At 43.6% G+C, this 24,290-nt stretch overlaps 1 protein-coding gene and 2 long non-coding RNA genes across 5 annotated transcripts in view; 2 read left to right on the plus strand and 1 right to left on the minus strand.

Moving 5' to 3' along the window:
• The window catches only part of LOC133496523 (uncharacterized), a 34,269-nt gene extending 28,466 nt beyond the window's left edge, over positions 1–5,803 (plus strand). Inside the window, exon 4 of the long non-coding RNA XR_009793807.1 lies at positions 5,670–5,803. This is a non-coding gene — a long non-coding RNA (uncharacterized LOC133496523). The remainder of the gene's footprint in view (positions 1–5,669) is intronic.
• The window catches only part of bcl11bb (BCL11 transcription factor B b), a 50,492-nt gene that overhangs the window by 24,551 nt on the left and 1,651 nt on the right, over positions 1–24,290 (minus strand). The window contains exons 2-3 of one of the 3 annotated variants that reach the window (XM_061812209.1): positions 19,286–19,750; positions 5,647–6,030 (exon numbers count right to left, since the gene is read on the minus strand). In XM_061812209.1, coding sequence (XP_061668193.1) covers positions 5,647–6,030; positions 19,286–19,349 — 448 coding nt within the window. In that variant the 5' untranslated portion in view covers positions 19,350–19,750. Of the gene's footprint in view, positions 1–5,646; positions 6,031–7,384; positions 7,606–19,285; positions 19,807–24,290 lie in introns of those variants that run through there. The other 2 variants (XM_061812208.1, XM_061812210.1) reach the window with 2 other exon arrangements.
• On the plus strand, positions 5,977–16,506 carry LOC133496522 (uncharacterized). Its single transcript, XR_009793806.1, has 5 exons — positions 5,977–6,107; positions 9,355–9,424; positions 15,352–15,516; positions 15,667–15,992; positions 16,145–16,506. It is a non-coding gene; the product is annotated as an uncharacterized LOC133496522 (long non-coding RNA).

The following is a 24,290-nucleotide window of genomic DNA, read 5'->3' on the forward strand; positions in this document are numbered from 1 at the left end:
CTGACTGGGACAAGAGATTGGAACCTTCCACTGGTCAGAAGGAATATGAGGTTCCTCACCAGCAGACAAACTCGGGATTGTTTACATTCAAAGACCATGCTTGGGCGCGGATTCCGGGATTCCAATTTTAGCAGCCCGAAAAACCTCAGCAACGCTCAGTCGAGACCTCAACCACGTTCCGCTTTCTCATCTGCCAACAACTTAGCACATATTAGGCTACACCACGAGGGCGAATCAAGCCGTGGACCTCCTTGATGCCGATGGGAAGCGAGCGCGCGCTCGGTTGGCTCTTCTTCTCCTCTCTCTCCTCTGGGAAATCTGACCCCAGTTCCATAAACCCCGAGGCCACCAACAGGCTGCTGGTGGAACAGCAGGCAGCCAACATGAGGTCTGTGGCGGTTTGCTTTCAAGACCCAGTGGAGGCGCTGCGCCAGTGTCTAAAATCAATTTTTTTTAAATACATTTTTGAAGGAGCATTGACATTGCACAAACGTGTGCACATGCAATTGTAGATAAAAACATACGATTCATACTTACGTCTACGTATACGCATATATAATAAGTAAGGGGGTCATTTTACAATTTTTTTTTCTCATTGACCTTTTTTTCGTGTCTTTGCAGCTTTTTTTTTATCCATGTTACAACTTTTCAGTTTTCCCATTCATGATGTTGAGACTACTTTGTGCTCAAATAAGAACTGAGTATTGTTTTTCTTTTCTTGTTTGTATGGATTGCTGCGTGTGCGTGTGTTAGCATTTATTTGAAGTTTCAGAATTGCTGTAATCGCTGTGCTAATTCTCGTTCGCTCACCTATGGCATTTTGCATTAAACATTAGCAGTAAGCGAATCAACGTATGTTAGCCATGATATAGTTTGGATGACAGTTTAGGGTTTGGAGGGAGTGGCAAGCACACGCGGCCTCTTATTTGGGCAACGGTCCAAGCGAGAGTCTTTTTTTCACTTTCCTGAAGGTGATGTTATATGAAAGTTTTGTGACAGCTGGAGTGAGAACAATAATTCAAGAGTAAATTTGTGAAACTTTAATTGAAAATAATTAATCAAATGCATCGTATGCACAGTGATGGGTTTATTAGTCATTTCCAAGACTAATTGTTATTGATACAACAGTAGCGCAGATGGGACTAACATAATTGGGTCGCCTCACCATCCCTCCCCACTGCCGTCCCGCCTCCTTTCAAAATCAAAAAAAAGTTGACAGCCCGCCGACGGCAAGTGGACGAAAAGGCGGAAGGAGAGATGTTTGCGGATGTCGCTGTCACCGCCGCGTCTTTATGAAATATTCACCTTCTGATCTTTTTTACACTACGTGTGTGTGTGTGTGCTTGTGTGTGTGTGCTCTTGTGTGTGTGTGTGTGTGTGTGTGTGTGTGTGTGTGGTGTGTGTGTGGTGTGTGTGTGCGCGCACGCGCGCGAGCTTGTCACGTTGTCATGGCGCGCCTCAAAAGTGTTCCGTGGGGGAGCGCCGGCGGCCGTCCTGGGAGGAGGTTCAAAGCCGGGCCAGCCTCGTCTTAGCTCTGGTAACATCCTGACATGCTTCATTCTTTACAAACACACGCGCGTGTGTAATATTATCATAGCAGCGCCATCCCGCACCAGACAAAAAGACCAGACAGGATGTAGTAAAATCAGGTAAAAAAAAAACAAACTGCGAAGGCCAAGGGTCAGCGCGCGTTTGCCGCGCACGCTGCAAAGCTCAACAGACCGGCCGAGTTTGTGGCGTGAGACGCGAACATTCGACTTCAATCTTTTAACAGCCGCAACTGTGAAGTGGAGTTCCCCGGTTGGTAGTTAATTGGCTTCTTTACTCACTGCTCACCACCCATACCACCACCCACGGTTTTTTTTAACCTCTGTTCCCAGAGTTTTTCCCCTACTTTCCATCCATCTTTTCAGTTTTCGTACAAACAACAAATAAGGGCGAGCTCGTTCATCTCGTTATCGTTTGTAAAGTTTGTAACGTTTTATTCAGCATTGTCCAGATGCACCGTAAAGTATTGGGTCACTACAGAAATATAATACAACATACAGTAGAGGCGCGACGATTGATCGAAAACTCATCGATGAAATTCATCGTTAACATTTGAATATTGATTCATCGTTTGGGACCTTGGTTAAAATAAAATTGTGTATATCCTTTTATGCCAGCCTCTCAACAGTAAATCTTGTCTGATTTCTGTAGTTCGTTTTGCAAGCAAACCAATTATCTTTTTTTTTTTCGGCTCTTACAGAAAAAAACATATTTATGATTGTATTAATTTTATTATTATATTATATTTTATATACAATTTATTATTATTATTTATTTACAATTTAATATGATATATGTATGAATTTATGATCAATTTATGTTTGTGCATACACTGAACCGTCAATTTGATGAGTTGATCAGTTTTTGAATAAATTTATCCAAATCATCAACTAATCAAAAAAAATTGACAGATTAATGAATTATTATAAGAATCATTACTCGCAGCCAAACTGTATAGTTTGTTAAATGTTTGTCAATAACAATCAGTTCTCAATTGGCGCCATTGTTGGCCCGCCGCCTCACACCAAGCAGGAAAGAAAGAAAAAAAATCATTTTTAGGCCAATCGAGAAGTTTAAGGGATCGAAGCCACCCTTTGCCAAACTTTTTGATCGCAAGTTCTTTACAACTTCCCGCCGCGGACCGCCTTCAACATCCCGGCAGAGTTGGTGCACCTCCGTCTTAATCAGGAACACCCTCGAAAAACAAAGTTTTAATCCAGGTCGAGAATTTCTTCGGGACCTGACGGTGGGGGGCCTTGAAGGCGTCTTCCGAAATGCGTTGGGCCTCAGGCGCTCTTCTGCATCGCGATGGAGTCGGCGCACCCCCCGCTTCCTCCACAAAGTCCCCTAAATGCAGATTTTCTCAGGGATCCAGGGCAGTGACAAGCAGTTCACGGTGAACTAGTGCAGATTGAGAATTTTACTTCCTTTTAAGACTCCCCCCCCCCCCGTCACATCCCCACAGAGTTGGCGCACCTTGCCCGTAAACCCAGTAACCACCCTCCAAAAAAGTTGAATGCAGTGCCAGAATTTTTCAAGCGTTCTTTGCCAAACCGTTTAAACTCCACTTCAGATGCTCTCGAAACATTTAAGACAGAATTTGGAGTTTCTTGGGGATATAACGGGGGTCCTCCCCGGATTTTTCAGTCCACCCCCCACAGAGTCAACACGCCGCCTATCGCAGCACAAACGCTCGAAGAAAAGTTTCATGCAGATGCAGAAGTACTCGTTGGAGATTTCACACACCCATAAGAGTTGTCGCACCCTTGCCCAAGTCCCCAGAAAATTTAAAAATATATCATTTCTATTTGTATAGGAATTGCTCCTATACTTCACTTTCAGTTGAATCTTAAAAGTTTCCGCCAATTTAATGAATAATTTTACACTCCTCCACAAACATGTTCCTGGTTGCTGTTTTTTTTTTTTCTTTTTAAAAACATAATCACAAACAAAAGGCATGTTAGGCGTCACTTCACGTTTAACGCTACGCTTCGAGTGTAACAAAAGTTGTTGAGAGACAAATATGTTGAACGTGAACAGAAGTAAAAATACAGACTGACCAGCCACTTCAATAGGTACACAATCAAAAACGTCCAATACAAAAATATCGATATTAATGATCATTTTTACAAAAATATTGACAGTAATTATCATTTTTGACTGACGGTGGTGCAGAGGTGTTCATTGAACAGCGTGTGTTGTTGTCATTTCAGTTTGCCTCACACTGATTTCTGTTTCTAAATATTACGAGCCTGTGTTTTTTAAATTTATGAATTAATGGCAGGGCTAAAAAGATTCCCCATTAAACGATTTCAGCGAGTTTTTTTTTTTTTTTTTTGTTCGACGTGACGAGTGACGTCCATTGTGGAGCTGTCACATGCCACAATAAATAATAAAAATACAAAAAGAGTTTGTCACACAAACACACACAGATGCACGCGGAAGCGATGTCTAAAAATGTGTTAGCCATCTTTCGCAGGAAGCCGCCATGCGAACCTGAAGAAAAATGAATCTCACGTACAGTGACGTTTTTTTTTTTTTGCAAAATGAAAAATTGCAAAAAAAAAAGCTAAAAATGCTGACAATAGCGGACACTGTTTATTTTTTCATGATCTTTCGTGACCTCTAAACGTGTATGATGCGTTGTGAATTTTTAGATCATATTTTAGGTATCAGTTTGACTTGCTTTTTGATTTTGAAGTTTCATACAGGAGGAATTAAAATGAAAAAAAAATTGAAACAATGTATTTTGTCATTTGAGTCAATTAAATCACGATTCAATTTGAAAGGAAGCTATATCCCCCAAAAATTATTCATTTATTCGAATGAAAAAGAGTATATCGATTGAAGAAATGAAAGAAAAGGGATTCACGATAACACACATTTGCCACCATAACAGAATGAAATCTCTCGTGTGCTGCCATTTGTGGTAAACATTCCAAATGACGGCCCCGCGTGACAAGTTTAATGAGAGCACATTTTTAACGTCCTCTTTCTGAAACGCGTGCGACATCCCGTCCGTGCTAATTGTTTCCGACGTGGAAATTGTAAATTATTGAACCTCCCGTCGCAGTAATCCCCACCCTGACGGCCGTCACCGACTCGACTGTGTACCCCCGGAAACTCGCCCGTGCCGAGAGCAGATTATTAATCCCCTTCTCCTCGGCACGCGCAGAGAAGAATTTTTACCTCGTAAACAGTTCGTATTAAATAATGATTATTTTAAAGTGCATATGGGAAGCGTGGGAGGGAGGGAATGTCCTACTCATCTCCTCCTTCCTCACCCTTTACGATTGGTTTCAGCTCAAGACCTCCCGCAGGCCAGTGCGTGCGTGTGTGTGTGTGTGTGCGTCTAACCCTACACACACCCGCACACACTCGAGTTTGGCTAATGAAATCATCTGCGGCTACATTAATCCTTCCTGAAGGCCACAGTCAAAATAACAAGGATTCTTTTAAACGCAGTTATCTTTCACAGACAGGTGACATGCGCACACATTTTAAAAAGAAAAAGAAGTTCATCACAATAGTTTTTGGATGTGCACCAGTCCAGATGGTCCCCGCAAACACACACACACAAAAAAAATGTCCTCGTTACAGCGGTGTGATGTCAACGTTTGCGGCACCCAAAATGCAAATGGGTGTGCGTGCACGCATCTGTGCAAGTAACGGGGAGCTCTCCTAGCGCTTTGCTGATTTCGACAAGCTAAAATGCCCCTCAAATTATTAATGATCACCTCAAGGCCTGTGTCATACGAGCGTAGAGAGACAGTTGCGCGTTTTCGCATGTATCACACACGCAACACACTCCACCGAAAAGCGGCAAAAATGTCTTCGCAAGCAGCGGTTATGACGCGGAATCACGGAAAGAAAACGCGCATGGGGTGAAAAGGTGCTCAACTCTGACGTGCAGCGATCAAAAATTTTAAAACGTGTGAGCGTGATTAAGGACGGTTCCGCACTAAGATGGAAAAGTGTTATGGTGACAGGCGCTCATGCATGTGTTTTCTGATGTGCAGCAGTCAAAACGTCTTGAAAATGAAAATTGCCCCCACTAACAACAACAACAACAACAAAAAAAGATGTTCGTCATCTTACCTCCTTTCTCCTGTTTGGGGCAGATCCCTTTGGCCGGAGTCAACCTCCTGTGGGCGTCCTCGTCCCTGCCGGGCGTCACCTGCACGCCCACCTCCACGGGCAGCATGGGGGGGCCCCTCCCCACCTCCAGGGCGTGGCCCCGGGGGGAGATGGGGATGCTGGCGGTGCCGCCCGCCTCCCCGGGCTTGACAGAGAACGAGGCCGGCGCCCCCTGCGAGGGGCCGCGGCACAAGCGGCGCTTGTGCTCGATGAAGACCAGGATGTCCCCCAGCGGGAAGTTGGTCTGGCACTGGCCGCACGTCAGCAGGTCGTGCTCCTCGGGGCCCCGGAGAGCGGCGGCGGGGGCCGGCGACGGGGATCTCGCTGCCGCGTCATTGGCGTCGGCTGCGGGGGAAGGAAGACGACGCCGAGGTTATTTTTCAAGCTGGGAGACGAGCACGTGAACACGGCGAATGCCAAAGGTAGCAAAAGCCCTCGCGTTCTGTTTTCAGATAGAAAGCAACAACCGATATTGATTGGGGCGGAGCCCTGCGGCAAAGAGCGAGAATCTGCAAGGAATTAGTCATAGTTGCCTAGAGATGCCACAAGATGGCGGCAAAGCACCAAATGGAACGCCTCACCTCACTTTCCTGCCACAAAGCGAAACCGAGAAAACATTTTTATCATCCTCAGCTCAAAAAGCGAAAATTGCAAATGCTGAACCGCGAATGTATGCTGGTGTTCGCTGCGCATAGACTTGTTAAAAAAAAAAAAACAACTTGCGAAAGTAGCGGTATTGATTCTTCTCCTGTACTTTAAGTGTAAAAGTCGAGACTGAAATGTTTTCTCACACATCAATTTCTTTTTATCAATGTCTTTTTTTTGATAGCTTGGCCCAATTGTACTAGCTTGTCTGCACAGGAAAAAATATTTTCCCTTTTTTAACTCAAGCGCGCACACCAAGAAAAAATAAATGTCGCCACAAAACATTCTTGTCGTCGACAAAAATCACTCATTTATGGGAAATATTTAGCGTCTCTGGATCCCTCGTCGTCGTTGTTAATACTCCATGTCGCTGCTGTTCCTGTTTTTACGTCCCCATTTTATAAAACCCTGAAATCTGATTCAAGATCTTAATTGCATATTCCCTCCCCCCCCCCCCCCCCCGCATTGTAATTTATGGAGGATGAAAAAAGTAACAAGCCAATTTTGGCAAAGTTTGGAGATCACGTCTGTTTCTGGCTATAGGGAAGAAAAGTAAAAGAAGAATACATATAAATACTTCTTAAGTATTTATCTCATACCTCTGGCAAAAATTGACTTTAAAAACTGAGCAAAATATATATTACTTATTTTTAATCCCCAAAAAAACGTGACTGTACAATTTCATATGACAAATAAACATACAGGCCTCACAATGTCCCAAAACGAGTGATTGTCATAATACCGTATTAAGATTTTCAAATTATAAAATGTAATTAAACAAAATCTGCTTGGGAAGAAGGCAAATCTTGGCAGACAAATGTCAAAAACAGTTTGGCTTGATTTTTATGATTTCATCTTGATGCGATTTGACTTTTTGGAGTCTTGAAACTTGAGGAATTATATCTACTGCGTGTCACAACAGACAATTTATTTAATATCAAAAGTCAAAAGTGGCGGTACGGTAGCAGTTATTGTATTTTTGTCTCACTCACAAACACACGCACGCACGCACGCACACACACACGGGCGGCAAAAATTGGGGTGACGAGATTACCCGATAAGAGCACCCTGTCGCCACCGCACGACATCGCCGTCGCCCCTCGCGAGCGCCGACTTGGTAGAACACCTGCTCGCCGGGCTTATCTGCCCGCGCATCGGCGTGGGTGGCACTTGCCGAGCATGTACGGCGGTGTGTTGTGTGGCCAGGAAGCTCTTCATCTCACGGTGCATGCTGGGTTTCCGCTGGCGGCCTTCGCTTATTTTTTTTTTTTTTTTTTTTTTTTTTTTTTTTGTGCAGCGTTGTCTCACACACACACACACACACACACGAGATCCTGCATGCGAGCGTTTGCAGGTGAGTCAAACTGTGTATTCTCTGCAGACGTAAAATCTATACAGGTCCTGTTAGCAGAGTAAATCTCATTCTTCACACATCTGACACGGTCATTAATAACGCTCACGCGCACACACCCCCCATGGCGTCGACTTAGTCCCCCCAGCTTAACGCAAATCCCTAATGGACGACCTCGAAAAAGTGTCCTTTTCCCCGAGCCGGAAGCTCGGAGGAGGCTCCGGGTGGGATGGGTTTTTTTTTTTTTTTTTTTGGGGGGGGGGGGTGTTGTACCCAGGGAGAGGTGCCGATACCTAGGAGAGCTGCACGGCGGGCCTCCCAGCCCCCACCTTTCTCTCTCTCTCTCTCTCTCTCTCTCTCTCTCTCTCTCTCTCTCTCACACCCTCTCTCCTTTCTCTCCAAACATGACACCCCTAATAATTGCTAAGGCAATGATAACGACTGTGCATGTGTGCATATGTGTGTGTGTGTGTGTGCGTGTTATCAGCGCAGAGATCCGAAAGTCCCTTATCTCCCGTCTCAAACTGTCAGCGCGCCGTTTCTCCTCCAAACTTCCCGTCGCGCACTGCTTTTCCATCCCCCAATTTTTTTTCCCCAAATGTTTTTGCTTTGCTGCCCCCCCCCTCCCTTGAAATAAATAAATATATAAATAGAAGCACTCTCACCCCCCCCCCCCCCCCCGCATTCGCCTACTCCCGACATGGAAGGCTGGCGTGGCGCCAGATCATTTCCATCTCATCATCTTTGGTGGCGGCGAAGGAACACAAACGCATATTTACCTGCGGATCACACAGCTTGTGGCCGGAATTCATCGGGAAAGGCGCGCGTGCACGCGCGACATATATTAGAGGCAAATCTCCGAGCTAACAACATGGCGCGTTCCTATTTGCGGCGGAGATGGCGAGATGGCGTCGGGGTGGGGTGGGGGGAGGGGGGGACCGTCCGGAGACTTGATTTGGTAGAAAAAGTACGACCCGTGACCCACATATGACCCGAGTCCTGGAATTTTTAATTTGCATGATTTTCCAAATTTGTTTTTCAACATTGATGGAGCCTTTTCATCCGAAAATTGGTCAACGTTTGTTTAGTCTTTCTTCCATTTCCTTAAATTTATCTCATTAGGTAATGGGGGAGATGAATTGTAAATAAATAAACAAAAATAAAACATTTTACGTATACATTTGACCTTTATTTTAAATGGTGAAATAAAAATATTTTAAAAAAACAATTTCACTTATTTAAAATGTTTTTACGACATAATTGGTTCATTTCAAATGAACAGAGGAATAGTTGAGAAAATAATCATTTTGAAGACAAATAATAAAACACCAAAGTTATGGTTGAATGATTATAACGAAGTAAATTACAAATAACAGTTTTAAGATGACATGTGACTTTATCATTAAAAATTTTTCAGTTTAAAAATCAAATCTGTCCCTTAAACACAAAACATTTGCCCACTGATGACTAAAAAAAATTTTGCGTTGTCTGTTTTATCTTTTATTGACTGTAAAATGTTCGTCATATTTCCACGTGAAGCTTTGTGATTCCTCTCATGAATTCAATAACTTTTGCTTTTTTTGTTCTAGGCTGAGCTTTATGAAGATCCAGTAAATTTTGGCTAAAATTCGGCTAAAAACAAAATTGACTTTGCGCATCATGTGGCTCCTCAGGTGTCTGCTACCTGGCCACCGGGGGCAGTATTGTAAAGTCATGCAGACACAAACGAAGAAGACAACGACTGTAAGTAAATGCCGCAGTAATAATCGTTTCTTGCAGAGGATAAAGAATATATCTCTCTATATATCTGTGTGCCTTGTCATATTCTCTGTCTGCATGTGTTGCAGCGGTATCTTGTTCTAATATCTGTTGTTATTGCTTTTTTCATCGTGAGTTTCGTATCTCAAGGCGCCACCGTACTCAAGTAAAATACAGAGACCCGAAAGATACACTTAGGTACGCACACGTGGCCCAGTGCGGCAAATTAGCGATTAGCGTGATTTGGGCGTCTCATTCGGACTTGCAACCCCTCCCACCTGCGTTAGGAATGTTCGCTAATGGCACACGCACACACACACACACACACAAAAAAGGGTTTAAAAATGGAAACTTGCTAAAGTGCGTCGCGGCGAGAGAGAGCCTGTCAAACACGCGGTCGAGTCGTGAAACTCAAGCTGCTTGGCCCGCTCTCACTAACACACACACACACACACACACACAGGAGGGAGTCAGGCAGCCCGAGAGCGCCCCCCATCTGCCACCTCTGTCACGACTGCCCCTCCAGCTTCGAGTTTGGCTCGCCACTATTTCCATTCGTGCCTTTGCCTGTGATTCATGCCCCCCCCCTCCCAGCCCCCACCTCTCCACCATGTCCTGTTGGCCTTGCAGCATTATGGGAATACGTTTGCGTTTGTCTTTTCATCCAAAACTCGTAGGAAAGAAGTGAAGTGCAATATTTTTAGATTTGTGCTTATCAGTCATTTTCCTGCAGTTTTCCGAATATCTCCAAATGATATTGAGGACATTGAGACAAAGACAAAAAAAAAAAAAATTCACAACTTGTAGGTATGTGGTTTTAATTAAACAGGAACAACTTTTGTTTTTTGTTTCAACCAGTTTCTGCATTTGTATTTTCTATTGGCAAAACAGATTTTGTTGCGTAACAGGGAGTTCAAAATAATCCGGCTGTGGTTATTTGTTGCATTTTTTTTTAATTTTATTTTAACAGGAATGCCGTCATCGTTCGCTTTAGAAAAGAAAAAAAAATGCAATAGACAGCAGTAAGATGATAATAATCACTTATCACACATGGAAGTTACATCTGTGCTTTCTGCAGCCTGCAAAGGCAAATCTCCACCATTAGCTAATAATTGCCTTTTTCTGATATATGTTTAATAGGACTCATATTTTCGATTCTTAACCTCGTTTAGGCTGTGGCTTTGTTACATTAGCGTAATTTGTGCACTGGCGGAGGTTCTTCAAAGCGCGCCGGAGGGGGTGTTTTGCCAGCTTACATCCGTGGCCTTTAATAAATCCCATAAAAAGCCTAATGATGGCGGCCGTGCTGATATAAACGCCGCCTGGCTGGGAGGGGGGCAAAAATTCGTGGCGAGGGCTGTCTGCGGAATTTAAAGCAAAGGGAATTTTTTGCACAACACGTGCATAACCTCTGCTTGTTTCTCTTTGCATTTTCCAAGCTAAAAAAAAAAACAAAAGCGAGGGGAAAAGTTGCACCCCAGAGTTGATTAAAAAAAAAAAAATGATATGCAATGAAAAACACAAAGCGTCAGTTTAGCTCGTCTTCAATTTTTGTTTTGTGTAGTTTGATATTCTTGATTAAAAATGTATGCACAGTGGGGGGAAAATATTTTGTCAAAATTTGGCACCTTTTTTGCTTTTTTTTGAAGTTATGATTGTGTCTGCACTTTTATCTTTGTGATTTTTTTTTTTTTATTGTCTGTGTACCTTGTGTGTTTGTGTCCACGCGTCGATGTTTTCTTTATTACCTCCGAAACTTGAATTTTCTCGTGTGCTACTCTTTTTGTGATCTTACATTTAGAGTTTTTTTTTCTTTTTATTCAAAACTTGAATCCTTTTCACTTTGTCACATTTGTCAGCTTCTTTTGCTTTTTGTCTGTCAGTGGAATTTAGAGAATAGGGCCGTTTTCGTAAAACGTTCATGCCCCCCCCCCATCCCCTCCTTGTCTTTGTTTGCATTTTACCAGCTAAAAAAAAAAAAAAAAAAAAGAAAAAAGAAAAACACAACTACGCCCCCAGGGGCGGTGTGGGTGCGGAATGGGGAGAGGTGTGGTGGGGGTGGCTGGGGGGGGTGGGGTGGGTGCTAGCCCATGTGGGTGATTCTCTCGCTCCCGTCAGGAACAAACGACGACGACGACATCGCAGATGGCTGCAATCAAAAATTCAAACGACAAGCGGCCTCGGTTTAGCCTCGGCCGCTTCCGCGGGGAACGCCACGGACGGGCCAAGACGGCCGGCCGAGCCCCTCGCTCGGAAGGCGACCGCGCGTGACGCGGAACGATAGGCGTCGGCGTTCGACAAACTTTGCACCTGATAAGATAGCGAGCGTACAAAATTCATCAGATGTGCTCGGCTGACGACGCTGAAATATTCAGGCAAAATGAAAGAACAAAGTGAAATGGCCGACGGCCAATCGGGAGCCAATCAACGCCTGCGAGCTCGTCGTCTGCTTGCTTACGCTCTGTGATTGTGTATGCGCGTGTGTGTGCGTTTGCGTGCGTTGGTGTGTAGCCATATGGTGCAAATAAAAAGGGAAAACGTGTCGTGCAGATCAGATCAGGGAAAGGCGCATCCGCGACACGAGCGGCTAAAATTCGAATTCGACGTAACGGGGGCCAAAAAAAAAAAACATTTGCAGCATGTGATGGGTTCGATAGCCACAAAATGATGAATTGCACATCAAATTTTGCAATTTATAACATTCATGTTTTTGTATGTTTTTCTTTTAACTCAAAATTCATGGCCAATAAAAAGATAATTACCTAATTTTGACAATTTTTTTTTCATGAAATTAGCTTGTTTCCATCGTAAAAATGACAAATTTTTACGGATTTTTTTTTTATAGGGGCCGGTTATTTTTCAATCTAAAATTTCATGTCAAGATGAAAAAATGTCTTACATTTTTATTTAATTTTCACATTTTATATATTTTGGATTTTGTTGTTTGATTTTCCTTCTGTTTGTCATTTTTATCCATATTTGTATCATTTGCAAATTTCTTTTTTCTTTTTTCCTCACTTTATCCAAAACTTGATTCCTAATGAAAAATATGTATTGTCAAACTTTTTTGTTTTGTTTTGTTTGTATTTTTCTTCTTTCTGATCATTTCCAACAAAAATGTATCTCCAAAATGTTTTTTTTTGCTTTTTGTGTTTCTTTTCACAAAACTCAAATATGTGCCAGTTTTTCATTTGATAACAAATTGAAAACATACCTCCAATTTTTTTTTGTAAATGAAATTTGTGTTGGTTTTTTTTGTCTGACATTGTTTTATAAATCATACAAATCATCCCAAAATTTGCCTTTTTGTTTCACCAGTTTGATTTTGTTTCTTCTTTTTGTCCAAGTTGTTGTTGATTTCAAAAGAAAACAAAGGAGCAACATTTGGAGATACATACTTTTCATTGGACACCAAAAGATGTTGGGGTCCCCCCAGCCCCAATTTGTGAATTTTTTTTTTTTTTTTTTTTTCCTTTTTGGGAAAACTTGAAAAGTCGAGTGTTTTGTTTCCTACGTCACCGTCGAGGGAGACACGTCTTCGGCCTGCCGAGCGCGACGTGCATTTAGGACCTTGAAAGGAAGCAAAAAACTAATAATAATAATAATAATGTTGCCTGTAATTTCTGAATTGATGACATACATCAGAATCCAGATCCTGGTTCATGAACCATTTGGAGTCCAAACCCAGCTATTTAAACTTGATCACTTGGAATGTGTAAATCAACTTTAATCCTCGCTTGTTTTTGTTTTTTTGTTTTTTTTAGGCTTACTTGTGCCTTTTCCTCACGCAACATAAGTACCGCTAACTGCGTGCGTTATGCATGCTTTGTCTGTATCTTTTTTTTTTTTTTTTTTTTTTTTTTTTGCTCTAAATGAGCGATCGTGATGGCTCTGAAGAAACTGAAAACTGCTCCTGATGTTTTTAGGAAGCCAAACTGAATTGCTGTTTACAAATAGGAATTAATAGCTGAGCATGAGAAGGGCCTTCGCATTTGTGCGCTTTAGTTTGCGTCGGTCCGTTCAGAACAAAAAGAGGCTGTCAAGGCGGCCGCCCCGAGGTTCGGCTCCTTTTGACCGAGCAAAGACATCGCGTTCTATGAGAGGTCGAAAAGAAAATCCTTTTTGGTGTGAGTAAACGAGAAGGAGCTCGCCGAGTGTCACACGGCATCAAGCTGGGACGACGTCACGGTGATTTGCAAGCGACGCGCGGCGTGCGATTTTCGTTGTTTCTCCCTGTCAAAGTGTGTTTTCCAGGATTTCACCATTGGCGCAGGAAAATAGCCCATCCCACTTAATCGCTCCAGCATTCCCTGTAACGAATTTGGGGGCGAGGGGCTAGCCTCTATTTTTCCGCTCAGGACAAAGCAGTGTCTAATGTAAAAGTATTGATTTGCTGCCATCTTGTGGCATCTTGTTGCTAAGGCCCTAGCATGTTGAAGTCACTTGAGGAGCTTCATCTCGCAACTTCATCCTGCCGCCATCTTGTGACATCCAGAGTCAATTTACAAAACTTCCTTTGGTATATCACGATACTACAAAAGGTGCGTGATTGCTTATCAATCTCAGCCAGCAACGCGTTGTGCCAGGCGGAACAAAATGAAATGTTTGAACCAGTAACACGACACTTTTTTTTTTTTTTTTTTTTTTTAGGTGGGGTGCTGTCAGATTTTGTTCAAAAATTTGTGAAACTTACATGGGAATTCATAATTTAAAAAAAAGAAATCACATTTTGCCATGGTTCTTAAGACTTCTTATGAGTTGGCAGCGTGATCTCGGAACAAATTTGCCATATCTGGCACCATCCAACATGACAAAATGTTTTTTTTAACTGTAAACTTCCTTTAAGCCGCCCAAGGCACACATTTGATATCTGATATCGTGATTTTAAAAACTTGACCCCCCCCCCTTTTTTTTTTAAATTTGGGAATCACTGACATATTGTACTGGATTTGTTTTTAATGAATAAAACAACATGATCTTAACTTGCTTCTGTGGCTGGAACGGATTAATTCCAATTTCATACATCTCAGATGAAAAATCGCTTTGCTCCGGCAAAGTTTTGGATCGCGAACGGAGTCTCGGAATGTCATCAGAATGTGACCTGACGTCCTTGTATGTGTCGTACTTTGCCCTCGTCCACATTGAAACAATCGTACCTTGACTTAGAAATGTAATTCGTTCCATTATCAAACTCATTGCACTTGCCCGTCAAATCACTTTTACTGATTTGAAATAAACTTTAAAAAAAAAAAAAAGCCATTGCTGTATGTCAGAACGACGTATGACTGCGTTGTTGTGCGTGTGCATTTAAGGGGTGTGGCTTAGTGCGTCTGGGCGAGAGTTGCGGCCTTTTTTGTGCTTCTTTCGGATTTTTGGATGAACTTTGTGCCATCCAATAAACTGAAAACCAATCGGCATGGCTCTCCTGTCCCATCAGCGTATGTCGATTTATTATTTTTCTTTTTCCACTTTAGCAGCGTCATTTCTGAGGCTCGCCCGTGACAAATGTGGGATCGCAAAAAAGAAAAACAAAAAATCAACCTGGCAATGGCGGATAACTTGAAAACCACACAAATTGAGCCACCGGGCAGTCAAGATGCCACCGTACACGTACGTTGTACTTGCTTTATCTCGCTTCTGTGCATCTCTTGACTCGTTTTGACTTTGACGTCCTCATTTTAAAAACCGGTGTGTACAATTGACCTGTGCTTTTTGTGGGGAATTGAAGACCCGGCTGCAGATTCGCCGATAATTGACGCCCATTGTAACTGCACTGGAAAAATCTATGGATTTATTAACCCCCAGTACAAAAAAAATATAAAAGCTCGGTTGTATCAGTCAATGTACCAATGTGAGGAAAACTTGTAGTTTTGTTTGTTCAATTTGCTTCAATATTTCAATGTTTCCAACAGACAAGGCCGGCGTCTCAGACGACAACAACCTGTCCGGAAATATGCCGCCATTCTGGTTCCGTGCACCTCCTGCCTCCCTCGCCGAGGCCTGCGGCGCTTGCCCTCCTCCAGACTACAAAGTCCGGATGAATGGCGGCCGACCGGCCACCTGCGGCGACTTCTCGCGTAAGCCGACACCGGCCTGACATCGACACGTCAACACGCGCTCGCCTTTTTACGTTATTCCCTTTTAAAAAAAAAAAAAAAAAATTAAAAATGATAACCGCTTGCTATGTGTTGACTTAATCAAATGTCCTCTGCCTGCTCCACCCACAGGTGCGATCCGACTCCGAATACCCGGAACAATCCACCTTAAAGAAACGAGCTCAAGTCCAAAGTCAGGCAGTTTGACCGTTTTGTGAGCGTGCGTTTGTGCCTGTGTGCAAGTGTGTGTCTTGTCCTCTTTGTTGTCTGAGCATAAACACAAATTGGAATTGGCCCGCGGCGAGGCTGCTGCGCGTCCGTCTCCAAACCAAGTTCAAGAACAAGTCGGGCTTGATCGGTGCGGCCTGCTCGCTATGCAAACCCGAGAGCGTCACATGGACGCCGTCGCCCACGTCGTCGCGCAAAACACGGAACGCCAAATTGGTCCAGCGTATTCGGTGAGAATCGTTCCAGAAAAATTCGAGTGCAGATTCAAGTTCATTTCTGGAAATCTTTTTTTTTTTCAGCTTTTAGTGAATAGCTGGTTTAAAAAAAAAAAGAAAAAAAATCATCTGATACATGAATGCATCCATTTTCTGTGTCTGATTAGGGTCAAGGTCAGGATTAGCAGTCAGGGTTAACCTATCCAAGTGGACCTTGGGGCAAGAGGGCCGGTCCATCCTGAACTGGTTGCCGGTCAACACGCATCGGATATATAAAGTTTACACACCTCTGTTCAAATGCCATATTTATTTGCTAGAAAAAAAAAAATAAGGCCAGGTTAATTCATTCACCGCTTGAATTCTGACCTGTGACCTGTAATTGTCAATTGAAACAATCATTTTGAGATTTTGCAAAAAGTCAAATGACAAAATGTGCCATGCTTGTTTGCTCATCACCAAAAACAACAAGGTGCTTTAGGCATTGGGCATTTTTTTTTTTTTAACTTCAAATGAAACACTGCGGCCTCAGTAAAGCAGAACAGAATTATGAACAATTCCAAAACCTCTGATGGAAAGCAAAAAAAAAAAAAAAAAAAAAAAAAAGCTTTTCAGGAAAAAACTACGAGAATATCTAAACTTTATTTGGGGTTCTTCAAAAGGGTGGTAATTAGTGACTGGTGTGTTCTGACTCCCATTTAAAATAACCGAATGTGATTGGTTCATTCTGAACACACCCACATCCCCAGTTATAAGAGGGTGTGCGCACTTCTGCCTCCACGTTATCCCAGTCGTTTATTTTTAGTTACCCTCTTGAAAAGATTTCCATTTTTCCCCAATTGAGTTGTATAGCTTAATGGCGGAAAAAGTTTTTGTTTTTTTTTTAAATTAACACAACGATAAAGAAAATCGGCAAGGGTGTGTAGACTTTTTATATCAACTGCACAGCCGAGAGGCCAACATCCCCGCTCACATTCACCACTAGGCAGGCTTCCGAGTCTTTAACGACGCTAGCGTGCAACTTTTTGGGGGGGCGGTGAGAATTCGCCCGATTGCCCGTAGACAAACCACAATAGATCATTTCTCTTTTTCTTGTATCAATTCTTCCGTAACCTGGAAAATCTTGCGATTTCCTTTTTTTTTTTCCTGCACACAATCTGTCCAACTCGAGATCCATAAAGCGCCCTGTCGGTGAAAAGCGCTCTAAAAATGACATTTACGTCCTTGTAAGACGTAAAATGAAAGGTTGGCGCCGTCTATCCAGCCAAGCAAATTGATTGTTTTGCCCTGGCAGAGGTGGGCAGGGCTTACTGGGGGCAGCGTTCAGACACTTCCAACATGCTTTTAGCCACAATTCGTGTTATCAACCAGTAGGAAACCAAAACCAACTACACCGAAACTGCCAGGCGGGTTTGCTGCGGCCCAAGTATGCATAATTGCGGAATATGTTTTTTTTTTTTTTTTTTTTAAATCTTTTCACATGAACTTACTTTTGATAATACACACAAAATGAACCACATGTCCAAATTCGGACGGTTCGGGCTTGCTGGAAGTTTGCGCCTCGACACACGGCCGCACCACACACACACACACACACACACACTTCTAACGTGTTGTTTATCGTATTTGCCTGTTCTGAAGTAAGAGGTCTACTTAAACGGTCGTACGGGGCAAAATGTCACATTCGGCCTTGGCGTAGTGGTTGCATTATACCGAGCTGACATTCAGGCTTCCGCTTGTCACACACACACACACACTGAGCTGTAAAAATGATTTGACTCATCTTTCTAGGCATCAGGGGCAAGCCCGAGTAAACAAGACATACATTGTTGCTTCCGCACCGGCTTTGCGTGTGTGTGAGAACAGGTAGGACCAGATTGAGGCCCTTCTATTTCGCTAACCATGCTGCACTCCCAGTCACGAAGACGCGTCGTGACACCTTCGTGTGGATCAAGTTCAAAAGCTGCTGCTATGTGTGTGTGTGTTATGCAAAGCCATTTAAAAAAAAAAAAAAAAAAAGACGTCAAACAAAGTGACCCATGGCTGCAAGCGGGGGTGGGAAATATTTAACTGCGACACCAAATTTGTTCCCCCCACCTGAGTACCCTGCAGCGGACAAATGAAAATATGCAAACTTTTTTTTTTTTTTGAAGGGCATAATGCGTGCAGGTAAATGTCACACACTTGATACACACACCCTGAGGTATAACTGTAATTTTTGGAGGGTTTTGTTTCTCTCCCCCCCCCCCTTATCTTTGCTCCTCCGCACTCTAAAATTAATTGTCTCCACATCAGTCAAGTGAACTAATTAAAATCATGCAAAACGTCCAATGCGCCTCACTGATTATAATAATAACAGCGATAATGATAATAAAAAAAAAATCTGCAACAATAGGAATGGCATGAAAGAACTTTTCAATTGTCTGACTAAGTGATGAGGATCAATAATTTGCCACACGCGCATAAAACATAAAACGTTGGCCACAGATTACATCACGGGCTGGTGTGCGTTGAATTAGTGCGATTAGGCCTCGTCTATCAAATTGGATCGAGCGGCGGAGGCACGGCGAAGATGAAGGTTCAAATTGATATTAGGATTTGGATTACAGGACACTTTTCATCTCTGACACTCACCCAGCAGATAAGTGTGTGCAATCACAAATGGCTGCGACGAGATAAATTCTTTTAAGAAATCAACTGAGCAAAAAAGTTCTTATCTCGTCATGCGTGATTTCTTCTGTTTCAACAAACTTTAATGCACCAATCGGTGTGTGTGTGTGTGTGGTGTGTGTGTGGTGTGTGTGTGTGTGTGTGTGTGGTGTGTGTGTGTGTGTGTGTGTGTGTTGTGTGTGTGTGTGTGTGTGTGTGTGTGTGTGTGTGTGTGATGATTGCAATTGCAAGCAAATAGGACAGAAACGTGACGGAAGCTTCCAAATGGCGTGAGCTGCACGTGCAAAGTACACCATTAAAAGGTGAGCGTTAAATTTCATTTCTTCACGCTTGCGTGAAATAAGCGCGCGCGCACGTTTTGTCTCGCGACGTTTAAAGATGAAAGCCTGTTTGCGTCGCTGCGAAATGACACCCCCCCCCCCAAAAAAAAAAAAATGAAACGCAAATGTTCACGTCTTTTAAGTGAAGTGGATTTCTCTGAAATAGGAAGTTTGTTCGGTGGGGTTTCGCTTCACGTGCCGAGGTCAAATTGGTGGGGTGGGGGTGGGGGTGGGGGGGGTAATGCACGTCGGAAGGTGGGCCCGCGTGCGCGCGTTTTGCTCGCCAAAGGTGTTGCGACGGGTTCGGCGCGTGCGGCTCACCTGGTGCGGTCTCCCGGTGGCTCAACGACAAGTGCTGCGGGTTCACCTGCTTGCGGCGGGACATCGCCCCGGCATTTACTCTGGCATCGCCCGGTGAACGGCACTTGGAGTCGGCTCGGACCGTCGTGTCGGTCCGCTGCGGGTGGATCGGACCCTTACTCCTCCTTTTTTTTTTTTAAATGTTATTTTATTTTATGAGCTCGTCTTCGTCGGTAGTTGGTGCACAAGTTTAAGATGAGGATGCGCGCTGTCCGTCTTCGGGGTGAGAGGAAAGAAACACCTGGACGCACGCAGCAGCAGCAGGAGGGGGAGGAGGAAGAAGCCACAATGCATTAAAAAAAAAAAAAAACAAAAACAAAAAGCTGCAAAATCCTGCGCTGGGATGCTGCTTTCTTGTCAATGTTTCTTTAGGATCCCCCCTGCAATCACCTTCCTCTCGTTTTCGCTGCCGATGGCGGTGGTGCACTTAAAAAAAAAACAACAAAAACAAAAATGACCCTTTGGCACCAGCTCCTCGTGTGCGTTTTGGCATCGGGGCGCGCAACAGCAACTCTTGGCTCCTGTGGCGTGAGACTCGCTGATGGAGAGACAGAAACGGAGAGAGAGAGAGAGAGAGAGCGAGAGAGAGCGAGAGAGAATGCATGGGCAGACAAGACACCTCCTCCTCTTCCTCCTTGTCCAACAAGAGAGTCCAAATGTTTCCTCCTGCTTTCCCTGTTGGGTCTTGTTTAAGAGGACGACCCCATTTGTGTGTGTGTTTTCAGAGCGCTTGGAGAAGTGCCTACCAGGGCCGTATCAATTGGGGGGGGGGGGGGGAGGAGGGTCAAGGGCGGGGGGAGGGTTGCAAGAGCTGGGACTCTACATGCCCACCCTGTTGTACTTGATCTTTTGTTATTAGCAACAAAACTCTCACTGCGTTAAAAATAATAATAATAATTGTTTGAAAGGTGTCGAATGCATGCCAGACCAACAGGGGGCGCGGTTTTACACCTCCCCATTTTTTAGCTGAATTATCTAGTCAATAAAAAAAAATACAAATGTCCATAGAAATGGCATTTTAAATTACAGAAAATGATTTGGAATACAAGTTGAAGCATCCATCCAGCAATTTTATGAGCAGCTGATCCTCACAAGCCTATCCCAGCTACCGAGCCGAGAGGGAAGGTACACCCTGAACTGGTCGCCAGCCAATCGCAGGGCAATTTAGAGTCGCCAGTTAATCGAATATAAACAAACAAACAAAAAAGACTCAGAACTGTGACGTCGTCCATCATGCCGCCAGTGGAAATTATAAATTATTATAAACGGAATGTTTGGACCAATCACAGGCCTGAAAAAAGAAGTCCCTCGCGGAAAAGGCGGCCTGGAGTAAATACAAGAAAAATAATGGTAATTATGAAAAGCAAAACAAAAGGGGAATGCAAGATGGATTGACAGGAAGCGCTGGCCACTTGAGCCAATCGGGAGTGCAGAGGAAAGTCAAGAGTTGGAACACAAGTTACATTTTTGACCTTATGTGATTTTTATCCATCAATATATTTGCGTTTTTAATGTCACTAAAATTGGAAGGAAGTCTTTTCCGGAAAACGTGCAATCAAGGAGACGCCGACTTCTTCCAAATTGTTGTTCACCTTGACTGCAGGTGGCGCTCTCACGCCAACTGACCCAAGAGCAACAACTTAAATCAAAAATAAATTGACGTACAGTGGTTATATATTAAAATATATAATATAGTCATCCTGTTTTTTTTTTTTTGGGGGGGGGGGATTAATTGTTTTAGGTCCGTGGAGTGCGATAGTTCATTCATGAACTTTTCCCAACTTAGATCCAGTGAAATCTTTACGCAGATAAATAAAGGAGTAAAAAGTTAATAATAAATTAAAAAAAAAAAAAAAAAAAAGCTTCAGGGTGCACCGCGCTCCTAATACGCGCATCTTGTCAGGCAACAGCGCCCTCTCTTGCCCTACTCGAGTATAACGCTTGCCAGCTGCAGAGGTGGCCAAAGTACGCAATAGTAGGAGTACAGATACTTCTGCGGGGGGGGGGGGGGGGGGGCGACTTGCAAAAGTACAGATTCAACTTGTAAAGCAAAAGTGAAAAAGTACACACTTGAAAACGTTTTTTTTTTCTTTCGTTTTTGTTTTGACTGCCAATACCCACGTTGGTAACTGGCAAGTGTTTTTATTATTATTATTATTATTTTTTAATGAGTAACATCTACTTCTAGATGGAAGGTGATTTTTTTGATGACCTGCGAAAAGCAGACCGCACCCTGATCCGGTCGCCGGTCGGTCGCAGGGCACACGTGGACGCCATCGCTGAGTGGGAGGGAACCGAACCGACACTTCCTGCACCATAGTCGCGTGAGTGTACCACTACAAGATCAGTGACATCTTTGAATCTGTTGTGTATCGTATTGTTTTTTATAATCCTGCAAGATGACCTATCACTTAATCAATCAAGCTCTATTTGCATTTGTACGTCATGTGATCAGAATTTGCGTCCAAAAAATACTCGACGGGCACACGTATTCTTTGTCCTCTGTTAAAAACGATAAACTTGCAAGTATTTATCCATCCATCCATTTTCTTCGCCGCTTATCCTTACGAGGGTCGTGGGAGTGCTGGAGCCTATCCCATCTGAATTCTACACCCTGAACTGGTCGCCAGCCAATCGCAGGGCGCATTGAGACAAACAGCCGCACTCACAATCACACCTTGGGGCAATTTAGAGTTAATGTGAATTAATGTTGCATGTTTTGGGGATGTGGGAGGTAACCCGAGTGCCCACCCGGAGAAAATCCACGCATGCACGGGGAGGAAATGCAAACTACACACAGGGAGGGCCGGGATCGAACCCGGGACTTCAGAACTGTGAGGCCAACGCAGAGCTGCCCGCAGTATTTATGAAAGTCTTCATTTGTTTCTTGATGACTGTGTTGTACTGCCCCCGGTGGTCAAGTCGCGCACACCAGAAGGCGTAAAACGGACAGTCCCAAAAAGTCTCAGTCTCACGGATTGGTGGTCTCGGGAAAGTCTCGATCTGGGATAGTACGCTTACTTCATATGTTTTACAAAGTGCAGTAAATATGGATTGCTATTTTTTATTCATTTGAGTGGCGTACGAGGATTTAAGCAGCACCGCACTTGTTAATTTCCGATGACGGACGACGCTTCAAAAGCGCAAAATGAGCCGTCGTCGCTCACGCCGGCGACCTGACGTGAGGCGGCAGAAAGACGTTGTCCGATGTAAAAAAAAAAAACGGCGGCGTTCGAATGTTGGCACCGTTTCCTGCCGGAGCAGCTGAAGAAGAAGCTTTCGCTCTCTCGCCGCAGCAGCAGCGATACATTTAACGCCGGGCCATTAATAAAAGATGGCGAGCAATTTTAAGAGCATTAGAAGTTTGATTGCTGCGGGGCAGGCCTGGGGGACTTTCAGCGTCACTAATTATTTATATAAATGAAATGTCATCTCGGCTCTGGCTCAAGTCGGCGCAACCTCGGCAGACGCGGCGGCGGAGGGCGGAAGCGGGACGGCGTTCGGGGGCAGCGCCCCGCAAAATTTCGGGGAGGAAAAAAAATTCGGCCCCTCGACTGTCAACGTTATTCGGGGCGTGTTATGAATCGAACCGCCAAAAAGTCTCTCAAGAGGTCACACACAAAAAGGCACAGGAAGTCAAACAGCAGATATTTTGGGGTATTTTTTCGGGGTTCTTTAAACATGAACGTGTCCTTGAGATTTTTTTGCTCAGTCGAACTGGCCGGTCACCATTCCTCAATAAACTGCGGTAATATTCATCTTGTTCGTCACAGAGGATCAAGAATATATGCCTGCGAGTATTCTTCTTGTATATGATCTGTCTACATACATCGTGCCACCATTTGTGTTCCCGCGTCTGCTGCTTAAAAGTCTGAAAACGCGGCGACACTGACTGATGCTATTCGTTAGCATGCTAGCCAATTTAATCGACCAATTTTATGATTTTTTTTTAACACATTATAACATGAAAAAGGATAAAAAGAGTCAAACAAACAAGAATACAGTGATGCCTCGGTGCTCAAACACAATCCATTCCAGAAAGCGGTTTGAGAAGTGATTCAAAAACTGAATCCATGTTTCCCATTACAATGAATGGAAAAAGAAATAATGCGTTCCAAGCCCCAAAAAATTGGCTTTTTAAAGCATTTTTTAGGTTTTCCCGATAATAAACTCCATAGTAGAAATACAAGTATAGTTTAAATAGTTTTTGTTTGAAAACCGATTTGTTCGAAAACAGGGACGGGGACGTTTGAGAACCGAGGCTTTACCGTACAAGGTTTTGGGCGAGTATCAGCATTGAAGTACATTTTTTTAAATGAATCAGGCGACTGATCGGTTATCAGGCTTTGATTTAAGTGTCCGCAAATGTATAAAAGTACACAGTTGGCTGGTGACTTTTTTTTTTTCGTGGGGGGGGGGTGCTTTCTATTTATTTTTTTATTATTCCGTTGCAATCCACATCTCCAACGGATGCTTCAGGGAAAACAAAACAGGAATCCGACAACGCAGAGACTCTCCCCGGCTCCCTTGAACCTCACCCGTGGGTGCCCTCAATAATACATCAACGTCTCCATTATAGCTTGTACGCGCAGGCAGTTTAGGCTGCACCACAAAGACCGCTTGTGGACACGGGAAATGTTTTAAGTCCAAAGTGTTGCCTCTGAGGGGGACACGCTGAGTGCCGCCCCCCAACGCTCCGGTACCTGAACGCACCGCGGGGTGTTTAGAAGAAACCAGGCTACGCTAAAGTTTACACGACACACGGGAAACTCTTAACTTTGAACAAAAGCGCTCCATGTTTGAAAGTTGCTCAACTCCCCCCCCCCCAGAGGAAACGGTGGACATAAAAATGGTTCCGGTCCTGGGTGAAAATGTCCCATTGTAAAACCTTTGGCAGAATTTTTTAAAGTTCAACAGTTTGGCATCTTGTTTTTTTGTTTTTTCGTGTTTTTTTACAAGTCGAGTA

The sequence above is a fragment of the Syngnathoides biaculeatus genome, chromosome 23 (genome assembly GCF_019802595.1).
Source record: "Syngnathoides biaculeatus isolate LvHL_M chromosome 23, ASM1980259v1, whole genome shotgun sequence".
In the NCBI taxonomy this organism is placed as follows: Eukaryota; Metazoa; Chordata; class Actinopteri; order Syngnathiformes; family Syngnathidae; genus Syngnathoides; species Syngnathoides biaculeatus.